Raw genomic sequence first — 23,767 nt, 5'->3', positions numbered from 1 at the left:
TTTGAAATAGCAGATCTACAAGCTTAGCTCTGGTCCATCGCTTTCACCTCCCGCATTCACCGGGAGCAATGTGGGAGGTGAAAGCGATGGACCAGAGCTACTACAAGCTCACAACGCCTCACAGCAATAGCTTGTAGATCAGCTATTTTCGGCAAAGAGGTTTTGTAGAGGGGAAAAAGAGCAGACCAAGTAGGCTCTACAGTGAAAGGTTTGACGGTTCAAGAAGTGTTTAAATATATGAAAACACAAATTGACATGAATCCAAAATACAAGATGATTGTGCTGTCAAACGATGAAACCATATGGAATTGATTGATTGATTGATTGATTGATCACTAGCATCCTTTAAAATTGCCCTAAAAAACCACTTACAGGCAGCAGCCGTTCACAACTGGTAAAAACCTAGCCCAACCCTACCCTCCCTGCCCCTTCCTTGTATATACTGTACATACTGATTGTTTAGACTTACTGTTACCTGCCCCTTCCTTGTATATATTGTATATACTGTACTTACTGATTGTATAGACCTACTGTTTTCTTTTTTTCTTTACATATCTACTGCATAGTACTGTGTTCTATTTGTCTGTCATTCAATGTTATATGAGATACTTTAATGGTTTCCTGTTGAAATAAGCTTAGTCTTTTCATGGATCTCCTTTTAGTAGACCTTGTACCAGTGAACTGTACCGTCATGAATCTGTACATTTTCCTATGCAAACTTCTAATAAAGCCTTCAATCAATCAATCAATCAATTGAAGAATCTATCTATGAAAAGGTTGTGGGGGTCCCACCGTCCCACTCCCTTCCCTGCTTCATCTCTCTCACAACTTGGCCTGAACACGTTGAAGATCCCTGAGTTAAACCAAATACCACCGACATTTGACTTTGAAATCATCTCAATGGGAATGTTGAGGTTGTCTCTTTCGAGTACTGGGAGCAGAGCATAAAGTAAACTGTCTGTAGGTTGGGAGAGGAGAGCAGTCGGATTCGTGAGTGAAGTAATAAAACAGGAGCGGACGGTGACGTACAAACAAGCCACATGCGCACATGCGCAGTGCTCCCCCCTCCCACCAAATTCCCACCTCCCAGTTCTGATTGGCGGTGACGGCGTGTCTTCTCCTGCTTGTTTCCAGTACAGTACAGTGAGTACACCACACGGGTCAGCCACCAGCCAACCTCCAACCCACTGAGCGACCAAAATAGACTGGCAACACTTCAGAATCAGCTCACAGCGGCTGAGATCCAGAAATGGCGGCCACCGGAGTGCTACCCTTCATAAGGGGGGTAGATCTCAGTGGAAACGACTTCAAAGTAAGCATTTTTGTTTAAGTATTATTTGTGGGTTTGATACTAATAACTGTTTAGCAAACATGTACCTCGCTCGGGTAGCCAGCGAGCTGCTACGGCTGGCAAGTGTTTACAAGACAACACAGGACAGCGATGCTAGTCTAAGCTAACTGCTAACTTTTAGCTTTCACTGGCTTCGCTTACTAGCACTGGGCGTTAGCCAGTTGTCAAACTGTGAGTGTGACATGAGTTTTCCTGTCTTGAGGCCAAGGGCTTGGGCTTCCATATTCTGGCCTGGTGGTGGTTATTATGTTTGAAAATAGTTGTGTTATGGGGTTAGCCAGTTAACATACCTTGACTGTTCAGTGTGGAGATATGAGATAACATAAACACCCGGCATTTGCTGTTACTTAGTCTTGACAAATCTAGCTAGTTTAGTCTTTAGTGTATTGGCTAACTTTCTAGCATACTACTGTAAGCCACCGCAAGCCCTTTATCATAACTTCTCTTACACCACTAGACCGGTTTCACAATGTTAAGATGGAGTGCCAGATAGAACAGAGATTTTGAAGAGGTCTTTGACTATAGATCTGTCTTCACACTTGTTTGTTTTGACCCACATAGAGAGTTTATTTTGGGAGATAAAAATAGCAGTCTCGCCTGGCAGTAACGACAGCTGGCACAGCCTGGGTCTGGCATGGAGTGCATTGTGACTGGACTGTTAGTATAGTATGGCTTTATAGCTGTCATGTCAGTCTGTCAGTAAGTTAGATTAGCTTTGTCATCATCTGCTGGCTGATGAAGCAAAAAAGTAATCTAACTAGTTACTTTAACTACCTCAATTAATCACAGAGCCTCTGGAAGCAAGTCTGTTAGACAATATTAGGAGCTCAAGTTGTATGCACACTGTGTAGTCTTCCTCTGCCTTCAAGCTAAAGTACTGTAAAATTGTGCTAGCCAAATTGGTGCTGTCGCCCACACCCTGCAAGGGCAAAGAAAGCAGGAAGAGGGTGATGACTTCATCTTTTCAGCCTGTATGTTGACACATTGCTCACACACACACACACACACACACACACACACACACACACACACACACACACACACACACACACACAAACACACAGACACACACATACACACACACACACACACACACACACACACACACACACACACACAGGCACGCACATTATCCATGTGTTTGCAAAATGTTATGATCTCATTAGTTGGCCATATATTGGGTCAAAACAATCTGTAGATTTTTGAGGAGATATTGGGATTATGCTGCAATTGGCTGGCACTGGCAGCCTGTCGGTTTGATTATGCTGTTTTTTCAACACACAGCAGCCAAGCTTGAGTAGCGGCTTATACCACGTTTTTATATCAATCCGATACCAGCACCATTTCTGTCTCTCTGATATCAGGCAGGCAGCATACTTAAATTATTAATTTTGTAGTCTGAATCTAGAATGTTTGAAAAGGCTAATCAAGTGAAATCACTCAAACAACTACTTTTCCAAAGAGTTATGTTCTGGCCCTGTTCATTGCTATCTCTGACAGTTGTGATACACAAATCCCACTCTGTAAACTACCTAGGATTATATGTAAACATTGTAGTCGGATGATTTGTGAGATCTAGTGTTGGTGTTGTGTTCTGTTGCCCATTTGATCTTGTTCTGGTATATTCATTGTCAGTCAACAGCACAGTGAATTCTCACACAGACCTATTGAGATAGTCCTATGCTGTTGTGTACATATCACTAATAAAGATCACTCTCACAGCTACTGTTGACATTCATCTGTCCTTGTGATTATTATTTCATGACGACCTTCGATGATCATTTCCTCACTTTTCTCCCCTCCTCTTTCAGGGTGGTTATTTCCCTGAGCATGTCAAGTCTATGAGCAGCCTGCGATGGCTGAAGCTAAACAGGACGGGACTGTGTTACCTCCCAGAGGAGCTGGCCTCTCTGCAGAAGCTGGTGAGGTCTTTTCAGGCATATTCACACATTATTAGCCAGACCTATGTAATGAAAAATGAATAGCACTAGGATCAGCTTAATGCACAATGCATAATATCATCTGGCAGCTATACTGACTTGTTTTAATGTCCCTAGATTGTCTGCAGAGTATTGAAAATGGATGGATATGGAATGGATGGATGAACTTAATTCCTTTGGTTGTGATGAGTTGTGTTTACTGTGAGATAACCATGCTCTAAGTAAACAATACCAAGGGGAGTGGTGGACTGCCCTGATATGAAGGCAGTGTGGGGAACTGACGTATTTTTCTTGAGTAGGAACCATGATAATAGATACGGGGCCAGGCACATGAAGTTTCTAACAATAGAAACTAGTCACATTATACACACTGTAAGAAGTTTGGTTTACACTTGACGCTCTCTCTCTCTCTCTCTCTCTCTCTCTCTCTCTCTCTCTCTCTCTCTCTCTCTCTCTCTCTCTCTCTCTCTCTCGCTCGCTCCCCCCATATGTACATACAGTATACTCTGTGTGTAGTATATATCTATCCATCCATCCTCAAAAAGCAAGTTACCAGAACAGCTTCAATGCACTGTCCTTGGCATAAATGTAGATTGTACTACAAATGTCTGGAACTCAACTGGAGGGATGTAATTAAAACATTCTAACAAAATATATGACCTAATTTGATGATGGTGGTGCAGAGCGCTAACACATTGGTCTTCCATAAATGTTCAGTTGAGTTGAGATCTGGTGACTGGAAGGACATAGAATATGATTCACATACATTACACTACAATACGATGACAGAGACACCACATTAATCATGCCGTTAACCTCCCAGTAAGTTTACTGTTGACCATGGTTGAATAACTACCATCCCTGCATTTTAGGCTTATCAGTACAAGTTGTGAAGCACGACCTCACTGAGAAAACACAGGTCCATGATTTAATCCTTCATGTGTCTGAAAGGATGATCTAATCTTGTGAACAACAGGTCATGGATAAACGCAGACCTCTATACTGTACATTTGATCTTTTAATGGAGCAATCAATAACATTAGCCTGCTAGCTTCCGCCACCCATTTCAATGTCTATGTGTTGTTGTGGTGAGGTAATGGTGCTGGCATCAGCGATAACGGGGGCTTCGGTGCAAGTGTTGCATTTTACAATTGAGCACAATATGCCTTTTAGAAATGCTGTGTGTGTTCCTTATACCTTAACCTACCTCGATATTCTCTGTCCCTCCCCAGGAGCATCTTTCAGTGAGTCACAACAGTCTGACAACATTACATGGAGAACTGTCCAGCCTACCTAACCTGCGGGTAACTAACACACACACACACACCCACACCCACACGCACGCAACAATGTTCTTATGTTTTGATTATTTTTTTTAATGAAACTATATGGCCTAAAATATATATTTTGTGTGTGTGCGTGTACGTGCACAGGCGGTGGTGGCCAGAGCCAACAACTTGAAGAACTCTGGAGTCCCTGATGACATCTTTCAGCTGGATGACCTTTCTGTGCTGGTATACAATCAATATTTTCACTCCCTGACAGCCCCCCTCAGACATGCTGGTACACAAACTTTATCATACTGTATATGAAACGTGCTGTCCCTGACTGCTCGGTAAGGAATCCACAAAAAAGTATTTGTGTTGGATTACTTACAGACAGTATCAAGTTTCAAGTCTCTGCAATTTGACTTTTATACTGTAATGAAGTGAATGGTATCCAATGGCCTCCTGAAGAATCTATACGCTATGGTATGCTTTGGAAAACGGTCGGTCAATGTATTAAACATGACAGACCAACAAGCAAGGTCCTTTAAGCATTACAGGCGCAAACTGTATGTTTATACAGTTCATTTTTCAAATGTATACATTCAGCAAGAGCTTAAATGTTTATCCAACACAACTCTCTCCTTCCTCTTCATTACATCTTCCTGACACACTTCCCTTTTCCATAGCCATCTTTCTACTTAAGTAGCTCGATGCTGTAATTGCTTTTTCGCTCTAACCTGTATATTAACTTTGATGTAGGGCTTATAGCAGGTGTACTGTATCACCACAGTGAAAAACATGTGCTGGCTAGTCAGCAACTTTTATTATTGCCTGTGTCGTTCTGCTGCAGAGTCATGCTGTATATAAAGCAAGGTCATTTTAGATCCGTGATGACTCCCAGGACCTCGCCACGGTTTCAGTCACTGGCCTCATCTTAATTCAATTGTAAAAAATGGAAAACAAATATAGCTCTATAGTCTGGGCCTGTCACAAAGCTGCGAAGCATATTATACTATTATATCAGACTGACTTTTATACCACTTAGGTGGTTCAGCTCGGTCATGAAAGTAATTTTTTGGATTGAAACTGGGCCAATGTAAATCGGTGGCAGATCGATGGCGGACCACCTCTAATTCAAACATGCCCTACCGTCTTTGCTGTTAAGTTAAATAAATAAAACCGAAAGGTGCCACTTCAACCCCATCTACATTTGATGTTATTGATTGGATATAACATTAATTTGTTCTACAAGCGTAAACTTTACCTATTATTTTACAATGCACTATATGTACTTGGGGAAAGTGGGCATGACCTTTGGGCAAGTACAACATGACCTGTAATTGCCCGACAGGCAAGTGCCTCCGAGACCTCAGTGTCAACCCCTGGAGAAAGTGACCAAGATATGTCTGCATAGTAGCCATATCTTGGTCAATCGCTTGCATCAATCAAAAGAGAAGGTGGACTAGAAGGGGTGCAGGGAGAGTGAAGTGCATCTGTTCCTCCACAACAGGACCTGAGCTACAACCAGCTGACGGAGATCCCCAGGGACCTGGAGAACAGCAGGAACATGCTGGTGCTCAACCTGAGCCACAACGGCATTGACTCCATCCCCAACCAGCTGTTCATCAACCTGACAGACCTGCTGTACCTGGACCTGAGTGACAACAAGCTGGACAGCCTCCCGCCACAGATGAGACGTCTGGTCCACCTGCAGACACTCACTCTGAACAACAATCCTCTGATGCACGCACAGCTACGGTAAAAGGACACTTCTCAGATTATTATATATTTTTAAATATGCAACGTGTTGCATGTTTTTGTTTTTTGAAAATGTTTGAAATAGATTTAGCCAAAAGTGGTCAATGACTATGTTCTGTATAATGGATGCAAATGCAGCAACTAGTAACTCCTCCTCCATTAGGGAAAAGCGGGCCTTTTTGGTCGGTACAGTACTTATAAAGGTACGGTAGCATGTAGGGTTTCTTTACTGTTCTAAAATATGTGTGTCTGTGTGTGCGTGCGTGCGTGCGTGCATGTATGAGTAGCCAGCTGCCAGCCATGGTGGCCCTACAGACCCTCCATCTGAGGAACACGCAGAGAACCCAGAGCAACATGCCAACTAGCCTGGAGGGACTGGCACACTTAGCAGGTAACACACCACTATAATCATACATCATGCTACAACAAACTTTGTGTTTGTCAAGGACCCCTAGAATGTATTTGACCGTGGACCACCTCCTCAAAATATGTTGTTCCAGGGGACCCCCTCCCTCGGAACATACAGTATACACCTGCAGCATGCCAACATTTTCCTCTGTACTGTCTCTTAGATGTGGACTTGTCATGTAATGACCTGACGCGGGTGCCAGAGTGTCTGTACACGCTGAGCAGTCTGAAGAGACTCAACCTGAGTAGCAACCAGATCTCTGAGCTGTCTCTGTGCATCGACCAGTGGACTCAGCTAGAGACACTCAACCTCAGCCGCAACCAGCTCACCTCTCTGCCTGTAAGCAACAATCCTACTTGTATTGTCACAATTATTACAACAATCCTTCCTGTATGGTCACGATTATTAACATCTTAACCCCTAGCATCGCTATTCTGGGCACAAGCTCACAATGCGTCCCAAGGCGTGAGAGATTTGGTGTGTGTGTGGGGGGGGGGGGGGGGGGGGAGACCACATATTGATGGACCCCGTGGTAAAGTAAATATATAAAAGAAAGGTCTATTTTCATATCCTATAAATGTTTAAATAATACACTTGTAGCACTGCTTTATGGTGTCAATCCTTTCTAGGAAGCATTTGTCAGCAGAAATGTAATGGTTAGCGGCGAAGCATTTCTCAGCAGATAGAGTATGTTAGGGGAAGCGATAGATGGGGCCTTTGTTGATGCTGTGAGACACTAAACTGTGAAGCAATGCATTGTTATGGAAGCCACAGTAGGATCCTGATGTGCTTATTCTCATCATATCATATGACATCTGCAGGAGGTTAAAAATTAAAAACATTGTGTGTGTTTCTGCATTCAGTCAGCGATCTGTAAGCTGACCAAGTTGAAGAAGCTGTATGTGAACTCCAACAAGCTGGACTTTGATGGGGTTCCTTCTGGAGTGGGGAAGCTGTCCAGTCTGGTTGAGTTCATGGCTGCTAACAATAACCTGGAGCTGATCCCAGAGGGCCTCTGCCGGTAGGAAAGACACACTCATACTGTACATACTGTACATCAGGGGTCTTCAACGTTTTCAGGCCAAGGACCCCTTGCTGATAGAGATAGATTCATAGACATGTTTGACAGCACTGTCATCAGTCTTATGTTGGATTCGTGTTTTAGTTAACTTGACCTTTACTAATATGTACTTGTTTGTTTTTTTTACCTCTACACCAAACCTATTTGCCGAAAATAGCCGATCTACAATCTGCTATTTTTGTCTAAAGTTCTCAGAATAGGGATGTGAGGGTTCAAGTTGTTAATTTAAAAGAATGATCCTATCACAAAGATTTGGTGGCCCCCCCTGTAGTAACTATGAGGACCCCCTGCTGAAGACCCCTGCTGTACACACACACACACACACACACACACTCACTCACTCACTCACTCACTCACTCACTCACTCACTCACTCACTCACTCACTCACTCACACACACACACACACACACACACACACACATACAAATGTGCATATGAAGATGTGTTGATTTATTGTCTGAATTGGCTTGTTTTCTTTGGATTTATTTTTTGAAGACCCAATCTCTAGACATAAATGAAAGAATGAATGAAAAGGGTTGGAGTCTGTTTTAATGCAAGGAATAATATTTAATGAAGTTAGGATGGACATTTAAGCTCTAGTGTTGTTGTTATTGTGTTGTTGTCTAGGTGTGGTAAGCTGAAGAAGCTGGTACTGAATAAGAACCGCCTGGTAACATTACCTGAAGCCATTCACTTCCTCACTGACTTGGAGGTACAGTAGACGACACATTGGCAAAGTATACAGTAGTAATAAAATTAATTGTGCCACTTTTGCATCCTCAGACACTGTTTAAGAAACACTGGTCTTACTATTCCTCTGGGTAGGTCCTGGATGTGAGAGAGAACCCCAACCTGGTGATGCCTCCAAAGCCGATGGACAGAACCGCCGAGTTCTACAACATCGACTTCTCTCTGCAGAATCAACTAAGGCTCGCTGGGGCCTCCGCTGCTACTGTAGCTGCTGCCGGAGGAGGTGGTGTGTGTGTGTGTGTGTGTGTGTGTGTGTGTGTGTGTGTGTGTGTGTGTGTGTGTGTGTGTGTGTGTGTGTGTGTGTGTGTGTGTGTGTGTGTGTGTGTGTGTGTGTGTGTGTGTGTGTGTGTGTGTGTGTGTGTGTGTGTGTGTGTGCATGCGCGTGTGGGCACATGCTTGTTCATGCATTTTGTTTGACGGGCAAGATAAAAACATTTTTTAGACTTTTGCACCTATATACAAGTGTATTCTTACTGTACTTAAATGAGTGTGTCTGTATGTGTGTCCAGGAGCCAGCCCCCGTGACCCCATGGCGAGGAAGATGAGGCTCAGAAGGAGGAAGGACTCTTCTCAGGATGATCAGGCCAAGCAGGTCCTGAAGGGCATGACCGATGTAGCGCAGGAAAAGAAGAACATGGAGGTAAGGAGGAGCAGTATGTATGGTTTGTTTATGACGTTTTTTTACATGACCAATGGGGTTAATGCGGTTTACGAACAGATTGACAAAGTGTTTCATGAGAACCAGACCCATATCTAGATTTAACATGGGGACGGTAAACACAAGGGCTTAGTGACTCAGATAATGATGCCCTTGTCATGAATCTGTTGACATTTAAAAATGTCACTTAGACAACTGGTGGCATTGTTTCCAGAAGGGCCTCAGACGAGGATGGGAAGAACATTTCAATAAACTGACGTCTGTGTTCAATGTTCCAGGAGAATGGTGACCTGAAGTACGCCAGTCTGAAAGTACGGAGATGGGACCAGAGTCTGGAGAAACCTCCGCTGGACTATTCTGAATTCTACTTGGAGGACGTTGGGCAGGTGTGTGTATGTGTGTAGATACACCTGGTCTTTAGCTGTGCGTGTGTTTGTTTCAGAGAGAGAGAGTGAACACAGTTCAAAGTTCAAAATCAAGTCTCAATTCACTTTACATTAAGCTACAATTTGATTTCCATCAACATTGAAGCAATAATAAAAATGAGTATAATCAAACAGTCAATTCTAAACCACCTTGCTTATAAGCTGTGTAACCTTATTGAACTCATTTGGCTGAGTAAGTTCTAAATCAAACATGCAGAACATCTGTAGAAAGTGTTGATGTCTCAGTTTGGTTTATATACAAACTAGATCCAAACATCTGTGTCCATGTCTTCCCTGCAGGTTCCTGGCGTGAGCATATGGCAGATAGAGAACTTTATCCCCATGATGGTGGAAGAAGCCTTCCATGGAAAGTTCTACGAGGCCGACTGCTATATCATCCTCAAGGTGACATAATAACATCACTTTGTTTTACTGTAATATCTTTCTGATTTCTGGACTTCAAATAATATCATCTGGTGACTTGGCCCTATCATCAATTATTATACATTTGTCAGTTATTAGATAACATATAATTACAGTTTGTTATTTGGAAGCTGAGATTGTCAGATATGTTTGTTTAATTTAACCCCATAAACCCCTCCTTTTTCCTCTACAAAAAAAAAAGCAGATCTACAAGCTCGCATTGCGAGTCTTTTTTTGAAATGTTTTTGCCTATCGTAACCTGCCCAGGAACAACACATACTTGGGTTTATGTGGTTAAAATCTCCTCAAGGTGGTCCTCAATCCAATCTTACCTTCATCACTCCCCCTGTAACCTTCCATCTCCCCATGTATCCTCCTCCTTCTTTCCATGCAGACCTTCCTGGATGACAACGGAGCGTTAAACTGGCATATCTTCTACTGGATTGGACAGGATGCCACGCTTGACAAGAAGGCTGGCGCTGCAATCCACTCCGTCAACCTCAGGAACTTCCTGGGAGCAGAGTGCAGGACCATACGGGAGGAGATGGGCGACGAGAGCGATGAATTCAGCGCTGTACGTTGAAATATATATACACGCACACTCACACAGATGTTATAGTGCACGTATAGATATCCATCCACAAGCATGTTTCTGGTTCTTGTAACAGTTTCTGTCTACCGAGTCCTCTAATGTTCAAACACAAACTTGGTGGTTGGTTTTGCTTAAAAATAAATGCTAATTGTGGTTGGTTTTGCTTAAAAATAAATGCTAAATGCTTACAACTATTACCCTTAGGGCAAACGTCATATACATATATCCGCACATCACGATGGCAGAGTACACACTCACACAAATGATAGATCTAACCACTTCGGTCAAATCTGATCTTCTCATGGATTGCTCCCTAGTTTATAAAAGTGTTCATAGCTCCATTAACAGGAACATTGATGTTGCAGGTCTTTGACAATGGGTTCTCCTACATTGAGGGAGGAACAGCCAGTGGCTTCTACACTGTGGAGGACACACACTACACTGTCAAGTGAGCATTTAGTGCAAGTAATAAACTTAGACAAAGTAGAATTAGACTAGACGGACGGGGGAATTCCCTATCAGTATATATTGTAAAAATTGTTTCTGTATAGTATGTTAATCATCAACAATGAACTGAAATGGATCACAGTGTGTTTCTCTAACATATTACTTAAACACAACCATTTTAACCATATACTTAAACCATCTCTAATGTAATACAACTCAACTGAGTAAAGAGGATTTAGTGAAAGTGAATGTAATACAAATGTGATCATTAATGTCTAACTATATAGCTACACCTAACTTTATCTAATCAAATACCTTAACATGACCATCTACGAGGATAACAAAAATGCAGTTCTGTTTTGACTCCTGAATTTAAGTCTATAATTACATAGTGTTCTTACCAGATCATGAATGCTTCTTCCAGGTTGTACAGAGTTTATGGCAAGAAGAACATCAGATTAGAGTCTGTCCCTCTGAAGGCCTCCTCCCTGGACCCACGGTAACACATGCACGCATTCTGAACCCCCCCCCCCCCCCCCACACACACACACACACAGACTCCTCTAATAGTGAGTATTGTGGTGCTGACATCCTGTCTTTATGTCCCTCCATAGTTTTGTTTTCCTGTTGGACACCGGGCTGGAAATCTTTATCTGGAGAGGAGCCAACGCTACACTCAGTGGTACCACCAAAGCCAGGTTAGAGTGCATGCACACACGCACGCACGCACGCACGCATTAATCTCTGATTAGATCAGAGATTACGTGGTTACAACTTGTTTGGGAATAGAGTTTGGTCAGTGACTACAAAGGGGCATGATTTCCCTCACAATTACAGTGATTTACGTGTACTGTTACTGTTGTCATCCCAAAGGTTATTTGCAGAGAAGATCAATAAGAACGAGCGCAAGGGAAAGGCAGAGATCACTACTCTGGTTCAGAACCAGGAACCTCCAGGCTACTGGGAGGTCCTGGGAGGACAACCTGAGGAGATCAAGAAGCACGTACCAGATGACTTCTCTCCCATCAGACCCAAACTATACAAGGTAAACTACCAAGACAGTCCATAACACTAGACCTGACATGTTCTATTCGTACAATATTTGGTCAGTTAGAGCCAAAGTGCAGCAAGCATGCTGTAGAAACTAGGACTTGTAAATGTTACAATGACTATCTCTGAACGTCTTGGGTGTACATTTACTTCCTGTTTATTTACTTATCCATTGTGACACGTGTGTGTGTGTGTGTGTGTGTGTGTGTGTGTGTGTGTGTGTGTGTGTGTGTGTGTGTGTGTGTGTGTGTGTGTGTGTGTGTGTGTGTGTGTGTGTGTGTGTGTGTGTGTGTGTGTGTGTGTGTGTGTGTGTGTGTGTGTGTGTGTGTGTGTGTGTGTGTGTGTGTGTGTGTGTGTGTGTGTGTGTGTGTGTGTGTGTGTGTGTGTGTGTAGGTTGGTCTGGGTCTGGGCTACCTGGAGCTGCCTCAAATCAACTACAAGCTGTCTGTTGAACACAAAGACGCTAAGGTCAAACTGGACACACTGCCAGAGCTCAGACTGGTAGGTACTTCTGCTGGACGGTCACAGAGGGGCAGTATAGTGTTGTGGTAATGCAGATAGTGGTGAGACAAACATGTGGGTTATTTATCCATGAACCAATCAACAGAATTAATGTGCTATTTACAACTTCACCAAAATATGAATGCTTGTATTAGATTTGCAGCTCTAAATGTAGACCTTTTGGAATACATTTCTTAAAACGTATTTCCATTTCCCTCACTCCCTTGTCCCTTTCCCTCTCCTGTTATTTCCACCCTTATTCTCTCTTTATCCATTTCTCCTCTCTGTTCCTCCTCTGTCGCCATACCTTCCTTCCCTCCCTGTTCCTGGTCTCTCCCTCCATGCAGCTGCAGTCTCTCCTGGACACTAAGGGTGTTTACATCCTGGACTGCTGGTCAGACGTGTTCATCTGGATCGGCAGGAAGTCTCCCCGCCTGGTGCGAGCCGCTGCGCTCAAGCTGGGCCAGGAGATCTGCTCCATGCTGCACCGACCCAAACACGCCTGTGTTACACGCAACCTGGAGGGCACGGAGTGCCAGGTAACGCACGCACGCACGCACGCACACACACATTCATAACATACAGGAAGTCAAATCTATGCAGTAAAGTGTTAATGCATATTAATACATATTTGACTGTGTGCACATCCTCCATCTGCAGGGAATTAGCTAAGCGTTCCTCATAAGTGCATCAAATAGTACCTAGATTAGTTATACTAGATTCCTGTGTGTTATTGCAGTTGCAATCACCTCTCTGTTGTGTCCGGGTAGCACAGTCGGTAGAGCTCTCACCTTTGGGCCACAAGGTCATGGGTACGATCCCGGGCACCGCCAACTCGGCGTGCGGCAAGTACTGGGTGCTGATGGTAGTAGTGGAGCAGATAAGTGAAAGAATCGTTCAAATGGTGATGCAAGCATGACGTTTGGTACATATATTCTTGAATACCTGTGAATTACCTGTGAATATTGAATTTTGCATGGCCATATTTTTGAAAAGAGTGGGATTTGAAGAGTATACATACCAAATGTCATGCTTGCATCACCATTTGAACTATTCTTGCTATATTTTGCAATTATCTGCAGCACTATAGGTGTGGCGCTCCACCTCAGCAATCCAACTCCCAGGGGTCTAGCGCATTGTAACAGGGGCGGACTCCTGCATGTTACTGGCTGATACCGACAATAAGCCACTCCCGACCTACTTGTTGTTGGGAGATGATAAAACATGATTTTCTTGTGTACAAGAGTGAAATTATTTGGTTTTGATTCCTCAACGCAGTCTTGTAGCAGCATAAGTAAATCAAATACAAGGAAATAATAAAGAATTGCAGTAATAATACGCAGTTTGACAACCATAGTTGAGGTGTTGTGTGCTTGCACAGTATGTGTGTAATAATACAATTATAGGCTTAGTTGGGGGAGTCTGTTATGAATTGTAGCTTTAAATGACTAATTGTCTCTTCTGCCCAAGGTGTACAAGTCTAAGTTTAAGAACTGGGATGATGTGCTGAAGGTGGACTACACCAGAGCAGCTGAAAGTGTAGAACAGAAAGAAAAAGATAATCTCCAGGGCAAGGTAAGCATGTGCATGCAAAAAATAAGAATTTGTGTTGCGGCTTGTAAATCGGTCGACTCGGCTGACCAATAAAACGCCCTCGTCCCTCCCAGGTGAAGAAGGATGCAGAGAAAAAAGACCAGATGAAGGCTGACCTCACTGCCCTCTTCCTCCCCAGACAACCAACCATGCCCCTCACTGAGGTAAAACCAAGAAACACATCTTCCCTTTCTCTGTATGTAAACCTCACAGCTCCTTACCTCTACGGCATTACACTAATGACCAGGGTTCCCACGTTCCCTGGAAATATTAGAAAAAATGGCTTGGAAAACGTTTGCAAATTAATCACATGTTTGGGGGAAATGATTGGATATACCGGTACATTGTATTTGGCTATTGATCAATGATCATGTCCCATAACATTACGTGAGATATGTAAAAATGCAGTGCTGCGCTACATGAGCTGTGTGAGTGCAACCTAATGTATACAGGATGTTGAAGGAAAAAAGTGTGGGAACCCTGATCAAATACATTCTGTCAGAGCTATTCCTTCCTTTTGTGGAAGAGTGAAGTTACATAGCGGAACGTTGACCTGTGTTAACTGTCATCCAGGCAGAGCAGATGATGGAGGAGTGGAACGAGGATCTGGACGGCATGGAGGGATTCGTGCTGGAAGGGAAGAAGTTTGCCCGCCTGCCAGAGGAGGAATTCGGACACTTCCACACTCAGGACTGCTACGTCTTCCTGTGCAGGTGTGTGTGGATGATGTGCATAATGCTTCTGCGGCCATGTGTATTTAACCATTAAAACCAGGAAAGCATCTGTGTCACTTGTTAGCATTGGCTATTAAAACTCATTCCCTGCCAAAGACCTACCAGTATGTCCTTACATAACCAGCTGTTGACCACCAAAGACTACCTGTAGTGTACATCCTACCGTTTTTGGCCACTAGATGGGGCTGTTCACTAATCTATGAGAGTGTGTTGCCTGCTCTCTGGGCTGGCTGTGGCTACAGTCAGGGGTGAGATGCCATGGGCTCGCGTGGGCTCGGCGAGCCCACACTTATTTTGCTGCACGCACGCCTCATATGCACACACTAATTAACAATAAAAACACGAATTAACAATAAAAACAGCATGCGCGCATGATGTCATGAATTTAGAGGACCCACACTTCTAAAATCCATATCACACCACTGGCTACAGTGGAGTGCTGATCATGCACTCTTACCTGTCAGCTGCCCCCTTTGCTCCAGGAGGAGGATTTTTTCAAAATGTAGTCCATCCATGTGCTGTTTGTGTGTGTGAATCTTCAAATGGATTACTACTGGGGTTGATTATATTTTTCTCCCAACTGCAAGAGGGCCATTTTCTTTTCTTCTTCTTTTTTTTCTTCTTTTTTTCTTCCCATCATGTACAGTAAGTACAGTAATTACAGACTTGTATAGAAAAACCTATGGCAGGGAATGTGAAAAAGTAAGATATACAAGCTCTCACTTTGTGCCACACTCCAAGCTTGTACCTACTATTTTTGTAGAGTCTGCCTTAGGTCTTAATGGGTTAACCGCATTAACTCTGGTGTCATATCCGGTTCTGAACCACTTAAACCTTTTATACTTTGACCCGGTCCCTCAGGGGTCTATTTGCCCACTCCTTTTATCCCTCTATACCAGATATACAAGCCCGCCACTAAGGTAGAACCTCACATTGTGTCACATTGCAACACGTTGTGAGCTTTTAAATCAGCTTTTTGTGTCATACATCGGTGTAGGCTCAATAAGGGGTGCAAAAGTGTTGTACTCTATTACAACAGGTAAAAGAAAGTGTCTGTGTAAAAGTTCTTTCATAAGAATGAATCAGGTAAAACCACAATGCCAGCAGTCCTTCAGTCCTGTTTTCGCTGCAAAGGGTAAACCATGGTGACTGCTGACCTCCAACCATGTTTCCATAGATACTGGGTGGCAGTGGAGTACGAAGACGACGACGCCGACAAGGACAAGGAGGAGAAAGCGGGAGGAGGGCGAGTCCATAGAGGAGGAGGTGGAGAAGGAGGGGATGAAGAGGACGACAAGCAGCCAGAGGAAGACTTCCAGTGTGTGGTGTATTTCTGGCAGGGCAGGCAGGCCTCCAACATGGGCTGGCTCACCTTCACCTTCTCCCTGCAGAAGAAGTTTGAGAGCCTTTTCCCCGGCAAACTGGAGGTACAGTATGTCTTTTTCAGCCGTGGGGAAAAAACTATGATGGACATGTCAGGACACACAGCATAAGTGGTCAAAGGTGACGTCTGTATTGCCTTTCTTAGTTTACAGATTTTAACCACATAAGCCCTGCCCCCAAACTCCCCTCCTGTTATCTCTTACTGCAGTGTTTCTCAAACTTTCACATTTTAAGGTCTCCCCTTAACTCTGACAGTGTACAAATGGAACCAAATGGACCCGTTATGGTTCCATTTGTACACTGTCAGAGTTACAGACTTGTATGGGTCAATTTATACACCCCCCCCCCCAAAGGAACCCACAGAGTTCCTGGAATCCACTTTGAGAACCACTGTCTTAATGTAACCAAAACCTAACCCTAATTCTGACCCTAAATCTTATCCATGAGTTGTGGTGAAATGTCTTCACTTCTCCTACTCTTGCCGCTGTTCTCTTGCGTCAGGTCTCCCTTGCAAAAACTCTTTTAGCGCTCAGTGAGAAATAAATCACATTTAGCTACATCCTGTGTATGAAAAGCACTGTATGAATAAAGGTTTATAATGTTTTTTAAAAACCTGTTTGTGTGTATCTCTAGGTGGTGCGTATGACCCAGCAGCAGGAGAACCTCAAATTCCTCTCACATTTCAAGAGGAAGTTCATCGTTCATAAAGGGAAGAGGAAACTGAAAACCGACTCAGCCCAGCCCTCTCTATACCACATTCGCACCAATGGCAGTGCCCTCTGTACCAGGTATACCCCCCCTACACACAAACCCCACACATACACACACATGCTCTTAACTCATTTGTAGTCGATCCCGCGAATACTCGTGAAATATTAAAAGGTATCTAGAGTGCCGATCACGCGATGTCACAGGCTATTTACTGTATATACAGTAAAGCTGGCAATGGCTACATACGGTCCGTTGAAAAGTGCTGGCACGGGTGGAATCGCCGATTCATCATCATCGCGCATCCACGTGCACACAATAGTGATCCCTTAACATGGAAGCCAACGGTCTTTCTCATCTTTAAAGTCAATTTTCTCCAAAAAACACTTTTGATGCCAAGGATGGCATTGGATTCTCGCTAAAATAGCAAAAGTATAAAGGGATCCATCTTCCACCCCTCTTTACATTTCGACCACAAGTACTTCCGGGTGAATCTCCGTCAAGTAGGAATTTGTTTAGTTAGCTCGATCTACTTCCGGCCTTCAAAATAAGAGACTGGCCGCGGACGGAGCAGGCGGCCGGCAGCTTGGACATTTAACCCTTTCATGTCTGGGCATTAAATGAGTTAAGCCGTGTGTCCAGTGTCACCAAAGGTATTTCTTTCACAGCTGAAAACGCAAGGTGCTCTCCTACACTTCCAAACACCCACAGTTGAAAATATTTCAACCCAGATACAGTAAAAACGCCAGACATGAAGGTGCAGTGCACAGCAGACACTCAGTGCCTCGTCACCCTGCTGAGGTTTCCTGCATGGCATTAAAACTCTGCGCTCCCATCCAAAACGATGGTCCTCACAATGGTCCCAGACAGAATGCTAAAGAAATACTTGGTTCTCTCTCCTCTTATGTTTAACTTTTTAACTTTCTCTGTCTCAGGACTATCCAGATTGGAACCGACTCCAGTCATCTCAATTCAGAGTTCTGCTATATTCTCAAGGTGAGTGTCTTTGAATCGTGGATGCTGAAAGTGAGTTTTATTTATTTATTTGTTCACTTTGGACGTTGCCAAAGTGAAACGGCTTTGAGGTTTATCATTTTCACAAGGAATTTATCTTTCAAACACTGTGTACAGTACTTTGGTTTCATAAGCAGCCACCTCACCTTGTCCTGTGTCCCCTAGATAATTTACATTCAGCACAGTGAGCAATATATTGATATGCAATCCATGCAAGGCCATAAAAAAGGCTAGACTGACCTTGTGCTTGTGTGTTTGTCAGGTCCCCTTTGAGAGCACAGACAACCAGGGCATCGTTTACACCTGGGTGGGACGAGCTGCTGACCCTGATGAAGCCAAGCTGGCTGAGGACATCATGAACAACATGTTTGATGACACATACAGCAAACAGGTGTGTGTGTGTGTGTGTGTGTGTGTGTGTGTGTGTGTGTGTGTGTGTGTGTGTGTGTGTGTGTGTGTGTGTGTGTGTGTGTGTGTGTGTGTGTGTGTGTGTGTGTGTGTGTGTGTGTGTGTGTGTGTGTGTGTGTGTGTGTGTGTGTGTGAGAGAGCACACGCAGGCATGCATGTTCTTATGGTCATTGGTTCTCTCAAACTTTTTAATTTCAAGGACCCCTATAACTCAGAGTTACAGGCCTGTAAGGGTACATTTGGAACCAGCTTAAGGATCCCTGAGGGTCATTGGACCCCACTTTGAGAACGACCAACCTAAAATATAAATGCAAAACCTGTCTGTAGTATTTTCTGTGCTACCCGGTCAAACGAAAGAATGAGTACAGAATGTATGTAAAGAGGTTCATCAGTAGCCTCTTACCTGTCTCCTAGGTCATTAACGAGGGGGAGGAGCCAGAGAACTTCTTCTGGGTGGGGATTGGTTCTCAGAAGCCGTACGACGAGGATGCAGAGTACATGAAATACGCTCGTCTCTTTAGGTGAGATGCTTGTGACACTGAGGGAGACGTTGTGCCTTTTCTATCTGTTCGAAGGCTTGATTTTACACTTCATCGTATGGCAGTGACATGCGGCAAAAATAGCAGATCTACAAACTCACGTGTCACAATGCATTGAAGATCTGCTATTTCTACATTTCTACATTTTACCTGGCGAACAAACACTATAAATAATAATTTAATCATAATATTCTATAATAATTCCCCTCCCTGTGGTCCATGTTGTGCCAGGTGTTCCAATGAGAAGGGTTATTTCTCTGTGTCAGAGAAGTGTTCAGACTTTTGCCAGGATGACCTGGCTGATGACGACATCATGCTGCTGGACAACGGCAAGGAGGTCAGTACAAATGATTTATTACTGTGCTTCTCAGCCATGTTGCAAGTGGGACCCCAAATAATATAATGTATAATACAGGTTTGTCTCAAAAGAATTCAATATTGTATAAAATAGCATGCAGATGCCATATACAGTAGCAGCCCAAATCATCACTGACTGTGGAAACTTTCACACTGGACTCATTTCTGTATTATAAATCCTTGTTTTGAGTGGTCTCGTGTAATATTTTGAGATATGCATTTTTGATATTCATAAGCTGTATGGCATAAAAATCTAAATTTAAACAAGTTTGAATATTTCACTGCAAGCGCAATGTATCTGGAATATATGATCAACTTCTCCACAATATTCTAATTTTCTCATTTCTAATTTAATTGGTCAGATCAGATGGGGCCGCGAACATTTCAGAAATAAAGAATTATTACAAATAATTACCAATTGAATGTATGGTCCAAAGGTTGTGTAGTAGTGTATATACAGTATATTCAGTCAATGTCTGTCTCACAGGTCTACATGTGGGTTGGAACTCAGACCAGCCAGGTGGAAATCAAACTCAGTCTCAAAGCCTGCCAGGTATGTACTGTATGTGTGTTTGTGTGTTTTAATTTTCATGCGTTTAGTGCTGTTGTCTGCATTTATGTGTGTAAATAGTGTTAGTGTTTTTTGACATCTCACGGTGTGTACTTGTCTCCTATCCTAGGTGTACATCCAGCACATGCGCTCTAAAGACTCTGAACACCCCAGGAAGCTGCGACTGGTCAGGAAGGGAAATGAACCTCACTGCTTCACACGCTGCTTCCACGCCTGGGGAGCCTTCAAAACCCAGCTCGCATAGACACACACACACACACACACACACACACACACACACACACACACACGTGCCCTCCCAATGACATGTACACACTGTTGACTCATTCATACAGTGAAAGCGGGCATGCATGTACACATACAGATGAAAACACAAACCAACACATTTGCTGCCATGTAGTTTATTATTATGTTTGTTCAGTGAAAGCTGTCTATATGCCTTTCCCAGCTTTATCTGGTGTCCACCTCTGTTCCCTGTCTCTTTCTCTCTGTTAGACTGAGTGAGACATTGTTTTAAAGACTCAGTTGTTCCTACATTGGAAGGCATTGGCTCTTTAGCTAAAAACTGCAAATGAGCAGAACAATTGAACATTTCTATGTGTACGGTAATTGTCGCGAAAAATTAGAATGGAAGTTGGGAAATGTTTTTAATACAGTGTCCAGGAACTCGACTTTACATTTCTTTTTAAGGCATCTTGGCTTCTGCGTTCTGCGTACTCTTGGTGATACTTTGGTTCGGTGTCTACTTTTGCAAGACGGCAATCTAAAGTCACATTTGGGGAATAATGCTTTTTTTTTTTGTCTTTTTGACATCTTTACCTGCTTCTGTAAGATAAGGGATCTCATCATAGCTGTGGCTTTGGACTTTAAAATAATTTCCTGGGCGAGGGGCAGACGTTTCGCAATGAGCATTTCAGCAGCAGTAGAAGGCATGATCATTATCGAATGAAAAGCAGAGGTTTCTGTTGGAGATGACTCTGAAGGTGTACAGATGTTTTGTAAAGTGCTCCGCCACTGTTCCCCAGCTAACATATGGTTCTATGTCACGTACCTCGCATTAGGACAATGTCATATCGCACAGGTGAAGATGTCTCCATGGGGCAGCGCCACCATGCTCGCCATTATGGACGTTTTTGCTACTCTTTGACTTTGCGGTGCCATTACGTGCACGTAGCCTAAAGGTGGCCCTAATAAAACAGGTTCCAAATTTTTATCATTAATTTGTCGGCATCACAACTGAGACGGAACAGGCAGTGACGTCATTATTTTTCCTTTTTGAGGAATGTCTGTTTATATATTTTTATGTCTGTTTTTTACGTCATGAGATTGTGTTTTATGCGTGTTTACCCGGGACGCCTTCAGTCAAATAGCCTGTCTCTATGGTCAGTCTTCTCATCTCCTCAATTAGACACGGTTATGACTAAACTCTACTATTTTCATTTCTGGCAATGTGGAAGACAAAATACCCAGAGGAATCACATCTGGGTCACCTACAGTACTTACAAGTTGTAGGTCAGTAATTATCCACTGTAGTCTGTTTTTTCTTGTTTTACCTGCTTACTTCATGTTTAAACTAGTCCCTGATTAGCAAGCTAGAATCAAAACCAACAGTGCTTCATGTCACCTAGCACTAGACTTGAGAACCTCTACTGAATGGTTGTCTTTTCTTCTGCAAGTACAACATTGGAGCTATTATCAACTTCCTTGAATTCATTTATTTTAAGCTAAGATGCTTTTGGCCGTGACCGAATAAGAAAAATGGAAGTGATGTGGTTGAGTCCATAAACCAATCCAGTCTTTTTACTTTTTAAATGGTCCCGATTCAGAGAGCAGAAAGGAAGACGAGTTTTGGTACAGAGCCTAGTGTTACCTTAACTTTAAGGGACAGTGATGTTTTAAATGTGCAATCAGTAGAGCTCGGTATAAACCGAAGCCGTTAGCGACGGTGCATTCTCTTGTTAAAGTCACAGGCTGCATTCACGTTATCAAGATTCTTCTTTTTCCACAGCCTTGATAGTGTTTACCAGAGAGGTTTATGAAGGGATAGCTTTTTTTTTCTTTTTGGCAATCTGGTCACAATCTAAATGGGAGAATTTATGTATCATGTTAGAAACATGTCTTGATAAATGTAAAGTCACCCCTGGTTCCTCTGATCTCTGAAGTTAAACTGATTCTAGATCAGTGTTACCAGGGGCAGCTTTACTGTGGAGTATGCAACAGTCTGCAGGGATTGGTTTAATAAACGCCAGTTGATATAGAAGTAAGGGGTAGTTTAGTTATACTGTATATATTTACAAAACCGCTGCTTACCACAACCCTCTGTTTCTGCATACTGTGTCTTTGTTGGGTGAACTGTATGTATGTGTCTGTTTGCTGACTGTCACACACAAATGTGTGTGGTCTTGCACACGCTCTTGATGCCACTTGCAGATGTTTTATTTATGTATTTTATAAGAAAAATTAAAGTTTCACGTCACTAATCTTTTACCGGACAATAGTTTTTTTTGTGTGACGTTCTTTGATAAATTCAGACATCATTTCTGTTCTTTGGCATGGAAGCTGCTCTGTAATTTGGCATTAGTCTTGACTGATTTCTACATCCCAACAATGCAATGTTGGGAAGCTAAAGCTATGTAGCTGAGCAGAGCTACATTTTGCTGTAGCTTGCGGTAGCTGTGCTACATTCATATTTGTGTAACTCGTCAAGTAGTTAAGCTACTTTTGGGGTAATTTTTGTTGTAGCTTAGCTACTCAAGTTATAAGCTACAAATTTGGGTTGTTTCAACGATTTGTAATGGCCCAGCACTTTGGCGAAAGATAAAATGACATCTGGGAACTCAGATTACTGTATCACAGCATCCATGCCCCCCCTTTTGCCTCCACCTTTTGCAATCTGTGTGCCTATGTGTGTGGTAATCTGTTTCCCCCAGTACAGGATACACTTGCTACTGTATGTAATTTCTTACTGAATTTCGTCATTTAACGAACCTCTGTTGACCTCCTTGAGATTTCAGTAATCTTTCTTGTTTGTACATTTCTCTTGCCTCACCTTTTAGCATCACACCCCACAAATAATATTTAGCATCGAGCATTTAAGCAGCACAAATAGGTTTATCTTCACCTTGATCTAAAGTTAAGCTAAAACAGGGTTGAAAGGCTGATTTGAAAGCCATGTCTTTTGACAATATGCAAGTCACAATTCATTGTTACTGAACATTTTCTCAATCCATGTTCTGTAGGAGGATATGCGCATGTAGACATCTGTACGGGGGGTTTTCCCAGTGAAGGAGACGATACCTGCTAGAGTTCCATTACACACCATCGGGCCACCTTTATCCCTCTGTAGAACAGATAACATACAGGTTAGATACACTTTATTTATTTGTAACAGAAGCAAACTTTACAGTATCACCCGTATTGATTCCAAGGTCATCGGACTTCCCACACTTGCTGATACCGTATGAACAATAAGGCCACCACACGCTTAGCACTCTCAATAACAAATGACACTGATCATCCCCTGTGTCTTCGACCTCTTGCCATCAGGGCGAAGATACAGAACCTTGAAGTGGCACAATTAAGATTCGGTTTAGCAGGAGTTTTGTCCCCTCAGCCATTGCTGCACTTAACTTATCTGCTAAACAATCGGCCCAGTCGCTAAGAGGGTTTTTCTGTGTATAGTGGGGTACTGAGGATCTGTCTTCGTGATATGTTTTGGTTAGGGTTAGGGTTAGGTTGACACATTCATACAGTGAAAGTGGGCATGCATGTACACATACAGATGAAAACACAAACCAACACATTTG

General features: G+C 43.0%; 1 protein-coding gene across 1 annotated transcript; it reads left to right on the top strand.

Moving 5' to 3' along the window:
* Window positions 1-1,172: 1,172 nt before the first annotated feature.
* Window positions 1,173-22,427, top strand: flii (FLII actin remodeling protein). The gene is made up of 31 exons (XM_080724498.1): window positions 1,173-1,312; window positions 3,163-3,273; window positions 4,524-4,595; window positions 4,725-4,805; window positions 6,070-6,317; window positions 6,605-6,708; window positions 6,890-7,065; window positions 7,590-7,747; window positions 8,436-8,520; window positions 8,634-8,781; window positions 9,068-9,198; window positions 9,495-9,602; window positions 9,942-10,046; window positions 10,459-10,638; window positions 11,022-11,104; window positions 11,528-11,602; window positions 11,718-11,801; window positions 11,977-12,148; window positions 12,547-12,654; window positions 13,002-13,193; window positions 14,125-14,229; window positions 14,322-14,411; window positions 14,821-14,960; window positions 16,159-16,408; window positions 16,998-17,152; window positions 18,008-18,068; window positions 18,349-18,477; window positions 18,909-19,015; window positions 19,265-19,370; window positions 19,878-19,943; window positions 20,071-22,427. The coding sequence occupies exons 1-31, from the start codon at window positions 1,250-1,252 to the stop codon at window positions 20,203-20,205; spliced, it is 3,828 nt and encodes a 1,275-aa protein (XP_080580624.1). The 5' UTR covers window positions 1,173-1,249; the 3' UTR covers window positions 20,206-22,427.
* The last annotated feature ends 1,340 nt before the right edge of the window (window positions 22,428-23,767 follow it).

Source organism: Nannobrachium achirus (assembly GCF_963921795.1).
Source record: "Nannobrachium achirus genome assembly, chromosome: 4".
Taxonomy (NCBI): Eukaryota; Metazoa; Chordata; class Actinopteri; order Myctophiformes; family Myctophidae; genus Nannobrachium; species Nannobrachium achirus.
Note: the sequence above shows the minus strand (reverse complement) of the source record. Positions and strands in the feature narration are given on the sequence as shown.

Coding starts and splice junctions, on each gene's coding strand:
- flii (XM_080724498.1), top strand. CDS start 1,250: ATGGCGGCCACCGGAGTGCTACCCTTCATAAGGGGGGTAGATCTCAGT. Junction 9,603..9,941: donor ACTTGGAGGACGTTGGGCAG/GTGTGTGTATGT, acceptor TCTTCCCTGCAG/GTTCCTGGCGTGAGCATATG. Junction 12,149..12,546: donor TCAGACCCAAACTATACAAG/GTAAACTACCAA, acceptor GTGTGTGTGTAG/GTTGGTCTGGGTCTGGGCTA.